Genomic DNA, 14,642 nt, shown 5'->3' on the forward strand with positions numbered 1-14,642 from the left:
TGAGTAGGTATTCATAAAGAATATAAGACTTATAAAATATGTATACGCGTAAAGAGGAACAGCACGCACACCTGGAGACCTGGCCTGCCTCATAAGAGCTTGTGAGCCTAAGGTACGTCCTGCCCTTTGACATTGTCATGTCATGTTGTCATCAGAAAAGTTCACTCAGGCTGCTAAGTGGAAGTCTGTAATCCCAGCTCTTGGGAGAGGCAGAGGCAGGAGGATCTCTGTGAGTTCAAGGCCAGCCTGTTCTACAAAGCGAGTCCGAGGCCAAAACAGCCTACACAGAGAAACCCTGTCTCGAAAAAGCTTAAAAAAGAAAGAAAAGAAATGAAAAGGTTCACTCAGGAACCAATCAGTCAAGTGACACATACATGCACACTAATTTACAAAAAGTAATCTCAAAATGTTTTAAATAAGCTTATGATTTTGGGTTGTGTTGCATTCATAGCTTCCTCTCAGCTGAATGCTACTGCACGCTGCCCATGGTCTGAAGGGTGGATGTATATATATAGGACCAAAAAGAGGTCAAAGACCTAGAATAAATACAAAGGTCAGTTAAGTGTGAACAACCAAAAGAAAGACGAAGGAAGGAGGGAGGGAAGGAGGGAGGGAGGGAGGGAGGGAGGGAGGAAGCAAGCCAGCCTGGTTAGAGTCTTTATGTTCTGTGAGTCTGTTGCTAAGCAAACTGCTTGTGGAATGTTCCTGACTGCACCCAGTCCTACCATCGCCCCGCCCGAACCCTCCTCCTGAGCTCACCTAGTCACTCATCCTTGTTTACTTTTTGTTTGTTTGTTTGTTTTTTTCGAGACAAGGTCTCTCTATGTAGCCTTGGCTGTCCTGGACTCACTTTGTAGGCCAGGCTGGCCTTGAACTCACAGCGATCCACCTGCCTCAGTGTGGATGAGATTTCTAAAGAGTTTAAAAGTCAACCTGAGCCAGTCACGGGTCATGGTAGTTCACACCTGCAATCACAGTGGGAGGCAGGCCATGGGTTTGAGGCCAGGTCATAGTTCACACCTGTAATCATAGTGGGAGGCAGGCCATGGGTTTGAGGCTGGGTCTCATAGTTCACACCTGCAATCACAGTGGGAGGCAGGCCATGGGTTTGAGGCCAGGTCATAGTTGACACCTGTAATCACAGTGGGAGGTAGGCCATGGGTTTGAGGCCAGGTCGTAGTTCACACCTATAGTCACAGTGGGAGGCAGGCCATGGGTTTGAGACCAGGTCATAGTTCACACCTGTAATCACAGTGGGAGACAGGTCATGGATTTGAGGCCAGCCTGGGCTACAGAAGTGACACCTCTCCAGTGTGTCGCAAACTGGTCTGTCCTTTTGCAGTCAGCAGCCATCAAAGGAATACAGGCCAAAGCCAGTCTGAAAAGCTCTGCAACAGTAGGAAACCTGGTCTTTGACTTTTTATGCTCACCTTCTTTCAAACTGGAAAAGAGGTAAATTGACTGAAACAAACTTAAGCCGGCTCAAAGAAGGAATTCAGGGAATTGACGTTTAGCCTGAATGTTTCTTTTACCTTAAGGACCAAGCAGCTCTGCAGACTGGTTGTACCAGGGTGGACACGGTGTCAGCGCATTGGGCTTCCTTCAGTGGCTCTGAAACCCCACCCAGCCTTACACCAATGGAAAAATAGCATTGCATCCCGCCTCCTTAGAGCACCAGGCTTGCTGGAGGGTCTCTAGAAGGAATAGGCAGGGCAGCATATTGGCATCACCTTGAGGCTTCTTAACAGGGCTGTCCTGGGCTGGAGATGGTTCATCAGCTACCTCAGTCCCTGTTCTATTGCTGTGAGGAGACCCTAGGACCCCAGGAACTATTATAAGAGAAAGCATTTAACTGGGGGCTTGCTTACAGCTTCCGAGGTTCGGTCCATTACCATGGCAGGGAACGCGGTGGCGTGGAGGCAGGTGCTGGAGAAGAGTTGAGAGTGACATCCTGATCTGCAGGCAGAGAGAGGAACTCTGGGGTTGGCGTGGCCTCTTGAAACCTCAAAGTCCACCCTCAGTGACACACTTCCTCCAGCAAGGCCACACCTCTTAATCCGTCTAATCCTTTCAAATAGTGCTACTCCCTGGTGACTAGACATTCAAGTATCTGAGCCTTTATCATTCTTTTTCAAACCACCACATCAGTTAAGAGTAGCAGCTGCTTTTCCCGAGGGCCTGGGTTTGATTCCTAGTTACCCCCATGGGCTCTCACAACCAGAGGATCCAATGTCCTCTTCTGGCCTTTGTGGGCAATGGCCACAAATTGTGCACAGGCAAAACACCCATATGCATAAATAAAAATAAAGTTCAAAAGTGTAGTCCGTGAGTTCAGTTGGTAGAATACTTGCCTAGCATGCAAAAAGCCCTGGGCTTGGTCCGCAGCCGTCATAAGTTGGGTACGGTGGGGCCTGCCTATGACCCCAGCTCTTGAGGAATGGGGTGGGGGTGATCAGAAGTTCAGAGTCCAGCCAGGCAGTGGTGGCACATGCCTTTAATCTTAGCAAATTGGGAGGCAGAGGCAGGTGGATCACTGTGAGTTCGAGGTTAGCCTAGTCTACAAAGCAAGTCCAGGACAGCTAAGGCTACACAGAGAAACTCTTGTCTTGAAACAAAAACAAACAAACACAAACAAACAAAAAAAGAAGCTCAGGGTCCATTCTTAGCTACAGAGAGAATTCAAGGCCAGCCTGGGCTGCATGAGACCCTGTGTCAGACAAACAAGTCCACCCCATGTTAGGTGCACTACTGCATGTCTGCTCTTTCTCAGGGCTTTAGCACAGGATCCAGGAAATGGCTACTGCAGTGATGTCACTGTACAAGACAAAGAGGACGTGACAGGCTTGGCGTCCCTCTAGGTTGGAGGAGACCTCTGTAAGCTACTTCTATATGACGTGTCTCTAACAGTCATTTTCAATGTCATTTCAGTGTTTCCCGGAGACTGGACCCCAAGGAGCCCCTGGTCAGCCAGAGAGCAACTTCTCCAACCCCAAAGCAAGCTTCCACTACCGCTCCTGGCCGAGAGAGCCCCCGAGAGACAAGGGCCCAAGGCCCGTCAGGCCAGGAGGCTGATGGTCCCCGCAGGACACTGCAGGTAGACAGCAGGACGCAGAGATCAGGACGGTCCCCCTCCGTGTCACCGGACAGAGGCAGCACTCCCACGTCACCCTACTCCGTCCCCCAGATTGCTCCCCTTCCCAGCAGCACCCTGTGTCCTATATGCAAGACCTCGGACCTCACATCGACCTCCAGCCAGCCAAACTTCAACACCTGCACCCAGTGTCACAGCAAGGTCTGCAACCAGTGTGGGTTCAACCCCAACCCTCACCTCACCCAGGTAACTACCTCTGAACCACCTGCGCTGGACCACAGCCTCTTCAGCATCTCTCCTCTGGTCCCTTCCTTCCTTTCTACCAACCCTGATCGGGGCCATCTTCCTTAGCCACTGGTGTCCACGCACCCCTGATGGGGGTGGGGGTGGGGGTGGGGGTGCGGGTACAGGTTCCAAGATATAGAATCAGAGGACAAGTTCTGGCCCAATGTCTCCTGAGAGATTCCTGTACCCTAAGAACTTGGAAGAGGCTGGAGCAATGGCTCAGCAGTTAAGAACACCACCTGCTCTTCCAGAGGACTGGGGTTCAGTTCCTAGCACCCATTAAATGGCTCCTAATCATCTGGAACTCCAGTCCCCGGAAACCCAATGCCCTCTCCACACAGGGTGCACAGAGACATATGTGCAGGAAAACAGCCATACTCAACAATATAAAATATGGTCAATACTTTTAACCTGGCAGTGGTGGCGCAGGCGTTTAATCCAGTGCTCAGGAAGCAGAGGCAGGAGGGTCTCTGAGTTCGAAGCCAGTCTCATCTATAAAGTAGTTCCAGGACAGCTAGGACTACACAGGGAAACCCTGTATCATAAAACCAAAACAAGGGGCTGGAGAGATGGCTCAGTGGTTAAGAGCGCTGCCTGCTCTTCCAGAGGTCCTGAGTTCAATTCCCAGCAACCACATAGTGGCTCACAACCATCTTTAATGTGTTCTGGTGCCCTCTTCTGCAGATAAAGCACTCATATACAATAATTAAATAAATCTTAAGAAAAAATATTAAAAAACCAAAACAAACAAGATTAATGCACAAAGTTAGAAAGAGCCTCAGAATAGAATTTTTCTTTTTCTTTTTGGTTTTTCGAGACAGGGTTTCTCTCTGTAACACCTTGCTACCCTGGAGCTCACTCTGTAGACCACGGCTGGCCTCAAACTCACAGACAACCAGCCGCCTCTGCCTCTTGAGTGCTGGGATTAAAGGTGTGCACCACCCCGCCTGGCTTACAAAATGCTTTTTAACTGGTTTAATTTTAGCCTGGGGGTGGGGGTGGGGGGGGGGAGGGCAGGCCTTGGATGGAGAAAGAGAAATTCTTAGGGACAACTTCTCCCAAAGGGTACGACTCCATTAGCGATTATGTTTGCCTCCAAGGAGAGTCAAGTTTCCCTAGCCCTGGGCCTGCCTCTCTCCTTGACAGTCCTGGAGAGGGACACAATGTAAGGGGATTACACTTCTAGGAGGGTCTGGGAAGTGCACCCCAGCTGGTCTCGGGACAGAGGGTGCCTCTCTGTGTTCCAGTGCCAGGGGCCTAAGGACTAGGCTGTCCTCCCCAATGTTGGGGTGGAGACCAAGCATTTGCAAGAGTATCAGCATCCTCCTCTCACAAAGAGCTGTACTACAGGACTGTATCCATGCAGTCAGCCTCTTTTTGCCCCAAAGGACCATCCATCCACAACTTCACCATGGCTTTGTTCAGGATGCTCTGTGTTGGAGTGGGATGCCCAACAGAGCCTTTGGTGACCCAGGGGCTGGGTACTCCCATCGATTAGCTAAGTTAGGACCACACTTTTGAAATACACCGAGTGGGTCTTCTGGCATGCTTGCACTCCCACAGGGTAACCCACAGAAGTCTGCTTGTCCCCCCAAAGACCGCCTTGGACAGGGTAGAGAGAGGCTACTCTAGGCAGCCCCTGGGATTTATCAGCAGCTGGAGTTGTTTGGATAGTGTAGGAGGGGAGATAAGTGAGAATAATTGTTAACAGGTCAGGGGCTATATATGCTGTGAGGTGCTGTGGGTGTGGGATGTGTGGTTTTCAGGAGGAAAGTGTGAGATTCCGGGGAAGGAGCCGTTGGTGTGGGGCGATGACTCAGTGCTTTTGGAGTTGCTCCTGGAATGTGGAGGCTTCCTGAGGAGGCGATGCTCGCTCGAGCGCGTGACGATTGCATCTGTGATTAGAAACAAACCCATTTGCACCGATCAGTTAAGTAAGCGTTAGCTGTTCCATATTGAGGATGGTGTGATCAGGAACGGGGAAGCTCACCTGTTTGATCTAATCAGCCGAGAATTCAGAAGCACCTGGCCTCCCAGGAGCAGGAAGTCCTGGCAGATGGCCCATGTGTCTGCGGGGCCCGCCCATCACTGTGTTGCTCACTCCCCTCTGGGGCTCATTTGTGGGGGCCCTAGGTGGGGTGGGTGGGAATCAGGAAAGAAGCACACAGGGGCCCCTGCAGTCTGGTGGGTACCCCAGCACTCCCTATGCCACAGCCTTAGCCTCTTTGTTCCTTCAAGCCCAGAACCTTTAGAGAGATGGGAAGGGAGCCAGCCTTTGTGCCTAGAAAAACAGCAGAGTAGGAGGACCTTGGAGACACTCTATCCATCTGCCTTGTTGTGCTGGGCGGAAGCTGAGGCTCACGGCCAGGAGGAAAGAAGGCCTCAAAGTTACTGCAAATTCGCAGTATTTTATGGAGAACAAACCTCTTGGCCAAATACTTCAAGCAAATGCTGGACTGAACAAATCAAGTGGTCCTTTAATGTGAGCTCTTGGCATCCTCGGGGCACCCAGAGCTCTTAGATAAGACTAAAAGCTGGCAGCCTTTCTCGGGCTTGCTTTCACGGAGCACGGGAGGTGCTGCTGTTCCGCAGCGCCCCGTTTGAAAAAAATGTTGTCTTAGTCTGTTCTACAGGCCCGTGCCCCACAGATGCGCTATTCTCTTGGGGCCCCCAAGCAGAATCTTTGCTTCCCTGGAGCTAGCTTTCAGAGCTATTCCTATCAAGGAAAACTAACCCTTGTCACATTTTCCTGAGGAGTGGCAAAGCATGGTTGTCAAGCCAGTGCCATTGCCCTTTGTCACTTGCTAAGAGCAGAGTCACCTCCCGGGTCATACTTTAATATTTTATTTAATTTTAATTTATGTGCATGTGTTGGTGTAGGGTTGTCAGATCTTGGAGTTACAGACAGTTGTGAGCTGCCATGTGGGTGCTGGGAATTGAACCAGGGTCCTTTGGAAGAGCAGGCAGTGCTCTTGACAGCTGAGCCATCTCTCCAGCCCCCTGGTCATACTTTAATATAACAAGGAAACAACTTTATAGGCTTTGTCCACCCATCTGTTTAATCTGTCCTGGGAAAGGGTGTCTATTCTGCATACCTCTAACTTGGTCTAGCCTAAGCATCTGCCTAGACTGAGGTTCTCCATATGTGAGAGGCTGGTTCTGAAGTCAAGTGTGTTCGAGTGATGGTGAGTGAGTGAGTGTGTGTGTGTGTGAGACCTTTTATAGGAGACTCGATGACATCACATACTTTCTTCAGTGGTCCAATTGGAGTTTAAAAGGTGGGGAGTACTGCCATGCCCAGTTCAGATACACTACAGCCAGCCACAGGAGGGAGTGTGGAAGTGCTGGGCCTTGGATGGCTGGCCCTGCCAGGCCAAGTCCTGTGTCCAGGGCCTGCCAATAGGATGTATGGACAAAGGGGGAGGGGGGGGGAATTTAGCAGTCCCGGAAAGGAACAAGGACCACACAAATGGCATGGAGGATCTCAGGGCCTATTCTTAGGTATTGGATATGTGATCGTGAAAATGTAATATTTCTCTTAGGTGTCATGACTGAAGACTTGCTAGTTGGTCTGTGACTCAAGTCACCATGCAGATGGGAGAAGGGTGGAGCCCTCTTGCTGACCCTGCTGTAGAGGAGCCAGTGAACAAAGGCAGAAACCGGGCGCCACTGCACGATGGTCACCCTCAACCAGTGATTTTATTTTTGTATCTTTTGGAATCAGTCAGGGTCTTACTACTTTACTTTAGCGGGTTCTACAAAATAGCACATGAGGCTCGGAAATGAGTCACCCACAGGGAGAACAGCGTCATTTGGCTAGTCATGTAAGTCACCATTCTGCCCATGCCCCGGTTGGCTGGCTATGGAGGCTCCATAGAACAGAGGCTTGCCACACATTTTGCTAGGTTTTTGCGTGTGCAGGGCATATCACAACTGAAGAGATCCGGGCGGTGGTGGCGCACACCTTTAATCCCAGCACTCGGGAGGCAGAGCAGGCAGATGACTGTGAATTCGAGGCCAGCCTGGTCTACAAAGCGAGTCCAGGACAGCCAAGGCTACACAGGGAAACCCTGTCTTAAAAAGCCAAACCAAACCAAACCAAACCAAAAGTGAATAGTAACTGGGGGAGTGCCATGTCCAGCACAGCTCCAGGGACAGACCTGACTGGGTCATGGAGGAAAAGACAGACAGACAGTCAGGAAAGCTTGGGTCAGGTGAGCTGGGCTCTCTGTGGAGAAACTGCAGCACGCTGGAAGCTCAGCGTGTTTGCTGTACAGAGTTGAGGAGAGAGGCTGGCTCATTGCAGCCTAGCAGGAGGAGGAAGGCTTGGCTAATCTTGGCAGGAGCAGTCTCTGTGGGGGAGTAGTCTCTAGGCCATAAGTACCTGAGGGGAGGAAGCTATAAGAACAGTTTCTGCACACACTGTCAGCATTCACACTCGGATCCCCCAGGGAGTGCTTGCCACCGCTCTGAGGCTCACCTTGGGGGCGGGGAGAGCCTTGCCATTTCCCACGGGTCTGAGGCTAGCATCCTTGACATGGCTGTGCCCAATTCAACAGCACAATTCACTTGGAACTTCATTCACGCAGGGCTTCCTTCACTCCCCGGGGAGAGGAGCTCAGAACAGGCTCCATTTATAGACAGAAGACAGTTTTATGCAATCTTGGCTTATTCTGGATCACTCTGGAGCAAAACAACATAAAGAGTCAAACACAGCGGTTAGTCGTCTAGTCCCCCCCCTGCCCCCCCCCCCCCCGTGGGGGAGGTGTCTCACTTTTCCTCAGAATAAAATTGATCTGAAATAAATAGGATTGGGCTAGCCATTCTTCTGGAAGGTCATTTCTTCTTGGAATTTTTTTTTCAATTCAAGGCAGGTAAAGAATTACACCTATGGGCTGGAGAGATGGCTCAGCAGCTAAAAGCACTTGCTACCTAATGCAAGAGCAGAGGACCTAAGTTCAGTTCCCAAGAACCCACAAGGCAGCTTACAGCCATCTATAATTCCAGTTCCAAAGGAATCTGGTGCCCTCTCCTGGCCGTCTTGAGTACTGCATGTACAAAGGCGCACTCCAGTGCATACAGGCAAAGCGTGAAATAAAAATACACCTTTTTAAAAATTAAAAAGATTTCACCTGTTAGAAACGATGCTAAAATACCATGCAGAGTGTTTCCTTTTGGCATCAGTACTGTTTTTTACCAACCACAAGAAACCCTTGCTCTGACAATACATCGATCGCAGGAGAACAGAAATGTTGACATTCAGCGCTGGGGGTGGGGAAGAAGTGGGGAAATGCTTCTCCTTGTCTAGATGTAGGTTCAGGACAAATTCTGTAAATGTCCCCAGTGTCACAGCTGTCCAAAGTAGAAGCAGGTGCACGAGGACCGACCTCTGTGGCTTTGCTGAAGCCACAGGCCCCGTCAGGCTGCTCCAGCCTGTTCCTCTGTCTGTCCTGACAGTCTGAGGGAGAAGGCAAGGCACAGGCATCGCATGACTACTGTGAAGGTGAAGTGGAAGAGCCCGTGGCCTACAAGTGAGCCTTAGGAGAATATGAGCAGTGACTTTGCTCACTACGCCTTCCTCAGAGCCTGTAGGACCTCTCCAGCAGCCCCTGAAGCACATGCTGGCCCAGGCCTCCTGTTCATGAGAGTGTCCCTGACCTGTGAGTGACGTCCAAGGAATGAGTACAGTGTGAAGGCCCAGACGTCAGTGGGACTGAGTTCTTCTTCCAGGGTTGCCAGAGCCTGTGCCTGCCAGGTCCGTCCTGCTCCTGTGAGGGGCATGAGGGCTCCCCACCCAGACAGGGTTTCTCTGTGTAGCCCTAGCTGTCCTGGAGATTGATTCACTTCCGCGCTCCACTTGAGAAAACTGCAAGGCTGATGAGATGGCTCAGCAGGTGAAGATGCTTAACATCAAGCCTGACATCCTGAGTTCAAACCCCAGGATCCGCATGGTGGAAAAAGAGAAGTTATCCTTTGATCTCCAAACACATGCCATGGCCACACATACACACACACCACATACATATACAGAGAGAGAGAGAGAGAGAGAGAGAGAGAGAGAGAGAGAGAGAGAAGAGAAGGAGAAGAGAGAGGTGGCAGCGGGGGGCGAGGGGAGAGGGAGAAGACAAAACAAAACAAAGAATGAGGGTGTGAGAGTGAGAGTGTGACCGTGCCCTTACCTTTTCTGGGTTTGGATGCTGCTGAGACCAAGGCAGGTCTGTTTAGCTTGCTGCACCCCCTACCCTTACCCTGATGGAGAGCCTTGGGCTTAGACACTTACCCAAGGTGGGTGGTGCAGAGAAGGAAGGGAGCTGGTGCAGTGGTCTAAGCCTCTCCCTCTAAGGCCTGCATCCCACTCCTTTCCGGCAAGGGCCAGGGCACCAGATGGCCCGGGGGTGGTGCTGTGAGCGGCACAGAACCCTCAGCGGTAGCCAGCAGCCTGTCCCCTTTCCTCTGCCCCCTCCTGGCCACACTGCTGCTGGGGCCACATTCAAACAAGGAGCGGGTGTTATAAAGGCATAGCACATGGGTTGTGCTGGAAAATAAAATAAAAAGAAAGGAAAAGTGTCCTCCTCCAGGAAGAGATGGCTGTAGCCATTTCCCTTAAGCCCTAAAGAAAGTGGAAGTGGACCTCCAGGCTGGCGGGATGTGTGTGCGGATATGGGTGTGTGTGTGTGTGTGTGTGTGTGTGTGTGTAGGGGATCTTAACCACCATGTGCCTAGTCCTCAGGCAGTGTGCCTTATAGTAGCCACTTTGATTAAAACATAGCAGCAACAACCAAAGCTTTCAGTCACTAAAGGAAAGCACTCCAAGCTTCTGCCAGCTCTCAGGCAGCCACCTCTGTTGCTAGAACACCGCCCCAGGCTGACTGTTTTCAGAAGAGAGGACCAATTGGACCCACCGGGGACATGAGAAAGAGACAAGACTGCTAGGGCATGGGATGCTTCATGGCTGAAGCTATCAGACACGGAATGCTCCCTCCAGCCACAAAACAGGGCTATTCAGCTGGACACAAATATGAAAGCAATCCAGAGCAGAAAATGCAGAAGTTTATCCTCCAAACTCTTGTTCTCATACATGAAGTCAAAGGAAATAGAATGAAGACAATGGAGTAAAGATGGAAGAGAAAAGGGGGGCTCAGTGATAAAGGTGCTTGCTGCCAAACCTGATGAACTGAGTTCAACTCCCAGGGCCTACATGGTAGAAGAGACCTGGCTCTTGCAAGTTGTGCTTTGACCCCCACACAAGCCATAATGCATGCCTGCGTAGGCACACACAAATAAACTCTCAAATAATAAGAACGATTTTGATGACAAACAAAGTTGGAGGGGCTAAAGAGATGCCTTAGTGGCTAAGAGCACTTGCTGTTTCTTCTAGAGGACCAGAGTTCAGGTCCCAGTGCATTTATCAGGTGGCTCCACGCGCCCTCTTCTGGCTTCTACAGGTACTGCGTGCACGTGCGCACGTGTGCGTGTGTGTGTGTGTGTGTGTGTGTGTGTGTGTGTGTGTGTGTGTGTGAGTGAGAGAGAGAGAGAGACAGAGAGACAGAGAGACAGAGAGACAGAGAGACAGAGACAGAGACAGACAGACAGACAGACAGACAGAGTGCGTTTCTGGGATTCAACCCCACGGCCTTGCACAGATTATGCTTATACCAGGTACCAAGCATTCAGCTATCAAGTTACAATCAAGGTAAAATGATCTTCGTCAACAAACACCAAGAACGTCCAATGGACAAGGCCTAATGCTGCTGGGAAAGCTGGGTGTCCAAATGCGAAAGAACAAAGCTGGACCCTTGCACCAGACATGTACAACACTAAGCCCAAAGCGAGTGCAGCACCTTACACCTACGGGGGATGCTGTAAACCTCTTAGGAGGAAATGCAAGGCAAGCTCTTCCAACTTTGGACTTGTTGGTGGTTTCTTGTCTTAAGACATCAAAGGCACAGTCAACAGAAAGAAACACAGATTGGACTGGGTGAAAATTTAAGATGTTTAAGAGAAAATATTTGGCAGATATTTATCTAATATGGAATTGATATATTCAGAGTATACCAGCAAACCCTATAATCCAGCAACCAAAAGACACCAGGAGACCACTTGAAGAGCATCGATGCCTTGATGGTGGAGTGGCGGCAAGCAGACAATATTGTATTGAGGAAACAGGAGGAAATTCAAACCCACAGAAAAGCTGAAAGAATTGTATAAGAAATACAGATCCTGCAGGGTGTGGTGGCACAAGGCTTTAATCCCAGCATTCAAGAGGCAGGTGGCTCTCTGTGAGTTCGAGGCCAGCCGGGTCTACAGAGGGAGTCCAGGACAGCCAAGGCTACACAGAGAAACCCTGTCTCAAAAAACAAAAATAAATAAATAAATAAAAATAGGGCTGGAGAGATGGCTCAGAGGTTAAGAGCACTGACTGCTCCTCCAAAGGTCCTGAGTTCAATTCCCAGCAACCACATGGTGGCTCACAACCATCTATAATGTGATCTGGTGCCCTCTTCTGGTCTGCTAATAATAAATAAATCTTTAAAAATTTTTAAAAAGTAAAATAAAAAAATAAAAAGAAAGAAAGAAAAGAAAAGAAAGAAAAAAGAGAAGAAATGCAGACCCACTATCTGCATCTTTCATCTGCCTGTGACTCTCCTGGTTTTTTGTTTGGTTAGTTGGGATTTTTTGCAGGGGACCTTTCTGGCTATTTAAGACAAGGTTTCTCTGTGTAGCCCTGGCTGTCCTGGAACTCATTATATAGGTCAGGCTGGCCTCGAACTCACAGGGATCTGCCTGCCCTCTGCCTCCTGAGTGCTGGGATTAAAGGTGTGTATCACCATGCCTGGACTTCTCCTGGCTCTATCATATTTCTATCCTGTCTGCTTGTCCATCCCTCTGTCTGTCCATCTGTCCATTCAGCTAATTTCTTTGTTGATTTACTGGCCGCTTCAGCAGGCATATCACTGTTAAGTAGGATTCAGTATGCACTGTAGGTTATTTTAGGTAAAACACACACATAATGACATTTACAGAGTTTAAATGTACCATCCAGTGAGCTTTGGAGTGCTGCTGGGTCAGGCCCACGGGGACTGTGGATCTTCTGCCGATGGGGAGAGTCAGTTCAGGGGTACCTGGGAGGCAGGAGGCAAGGACATTGGATAAGGCAGGGCCGAGATGAAGATACCTGGAAAGCAGCAAAATCCAAGGATGTGAAGCCAGGGGGTGAACTCCGAAGGTCCTGGGGATTTAAAAGGGAGAGAGGCTGAGGCCTCAGAATGCTTAGGCTCTCTGCCTTCACAACCCTATCCTCAGATCTGGGGCACACTCCAAGGGCCTACCTTAGACCTCTGGGTTAGCACAGGGCTATTCTCCTGGTCATGTCTGACTGGGTCATCTATTTTTTTCCCTGTCATGTTCCACAAACTGAGATCACAGTGGACAGGCAAAGCACACTGTTGGTGGCTGTACAACAGCGGGTGTGGGATAAGGCTGGTGGTCGCCATTGCTGTATGAAGGTCTAGACACTGGCCTCTCCTTGATGTCTAGGGATCATGGGGGTTAGGGGTGGAGGAGGGCCACACCTCCTACTGAGACCTAAGCAGTGACTCACAGCCTAGAGAAGCATAGAGCCATGCTGGTATGGGGCCATCCCAGGAACCTCTCTGGCTTTGGTAGCAGCAGGCGAGTCTCCTTCATAACCCTCCTCTGTGATGTTTAAAATGGAAATAATGTATTCAGTATCAGGCATGATGTCAGTGCCGAGTGATCCAATGCTAAATGTGACTCTCCTGGTGAGCGCCAGGGCCCACAGGCATTCAGCTCACTACAGGAGGACAGGCCAAGTGGTGGGGATCTGCAGCCCCGGCCTCAGTTACAGAGGCCAGTGGAGGGATATAGCAAAAGAACCTGGTTGTTCTGGAGCCCTTAGAGCGTTCTAGCAGCCTTCCTCCCTGGGCCATCCTGTGAGGCCAGATGTGCCCAATATACCTGGACCCTACCTGAGACTGATACGCCATGGTAGGTCGCAGGCCACTGACATCCTTGTCTGGAGGAACTGTGTTAAAGCCCCTACATGCCTCAGCTGCCCCAGAAACAGTAGAAGCAGGGAGTGGCTGTTGCAGACAGGTCACTCTTTACCTTTTCACTCCACTCAGGGTTCACAGAACCAGCTGCCTATTCCCTTGGTCTTGAGGGGCTGCTTAGCTGCTCTTGTGCATACTGCAGACACGAGACTCTTGTTCTAGAAGAAGTCCTCGCCGAGCCTTGGAGCATAGGGCCATGCCCCTGCACATCCCCAGCTGTGGAAAGCCGCATTCCTGCAGCCCCTGCTTCCCCTCAGCCCTGTGCTTGGCACCTGGAACCTTCTCTTCCTTACTGCCTCCAGGCATGCACTGGGGTTTAGGGAATGCACAAAGGCCCCGCTTCCCTCTCCCCGCCCCTGCCAACCTTCTGAGATGGTGGGACGGGCTTCCTTGCTGGAAAGAAGTGTCAGATGGATGAAAGTTCGTGTCATCTACCTTAGGGCACCCCAGGAAGGTACTTCCAGCTCTACTGTCTCTGGGAGCGTGAGGCGTGAGCTGTGCATATCTTCTGGGCCAGTGCCTGGTCGGGACAGTGGGACCCTGAGGGGACTCCTGTCACACTAGGAGAATTAATCCCTCTAATTCTGGTGGACAGCTTTGAGGGTACCTAAGAGTCACAGATGAGGACTCACTCTATGCAGCTAAGGAGGGCTGCAGTTGCCACTGGTCCTGAGGCCAGAGCATCTGTCTCCCCATAGCATTTTCCCTGTGTACCCTGCCTGCTTGGACAGGTATGGGGGGTGGGTGCCTGGCTGCCATCTCTGTCTCTAGTCCCATAGCGTGTCCTGGTAAAGATCTTGGAAAAGGGAGAAGAGGCCAGGCTAGGTCTTTCCCAGCAAGCCCCTGGGGACCTTTTGGGAGGCCGAAAGGAAAGCCTTGCTGAGTTGAGCTAACGCTTTCTGCCAGGGTCCTCCTTGGGGGCACCTCATGAACCAGGTCTTCTCTGCCTGAGCCTGAGCCTGGGAGAGACTGGGGGAGGACACGGTCAAGGCTCCCCGCCGCCGTCTGGAAAAGGCTGGATAGAAATAGCTGTGCCCATCTGGCAGATGAGTCACGGAGGGGTGTTTCAGCCATTTCTTGAAGAAATTCTATTTTAGGTGAGATGCCTGTGGCACAGCCTTGGTGATGGGGGCTGGGGGAAAAAAGGTGCTGCTGGTGAGCACAGGACTGTTTTGGTTTTTAGCACGTGCCTT

The 14,642-nt window shown here is 50.7% G+C and overlaps 1 protein-coding gene across 1 annotated transcript in view; it reads left to right on the plus strand.

Moving 5' to 3' along the window:
* Window positions 1–14,642, plus strand: part of BSN (bassoon presynaptic cytomatrix protein) — a 97,239-nt gene that overhangs the window by 50,211 nt on the left and 32,386 nt on the right. Inside the window, exon 2 of the mRNA XM_084752786.1 lies at window positions 2,929–3,337. Within this exon, the coding sequence (XP_084608912.1) occupies window positions 2,929–3,337 (409 nt within the window). The remainder of the gene's footprint in view (window positions 1–2,928; window positions 3,338–14,642) is intronic.

Source organism: Acomys minous (genome assembly GCF_964271855.1).
Source record: "Acomys minous genome assembly, chromosome: 13".
In the NCBI taxonomy this organism is placed as follows: Eukaryota; Metazoa; Chordata; class Mammalia; order Rodentia; family Muridae; genus Acomys; species Acomys minous.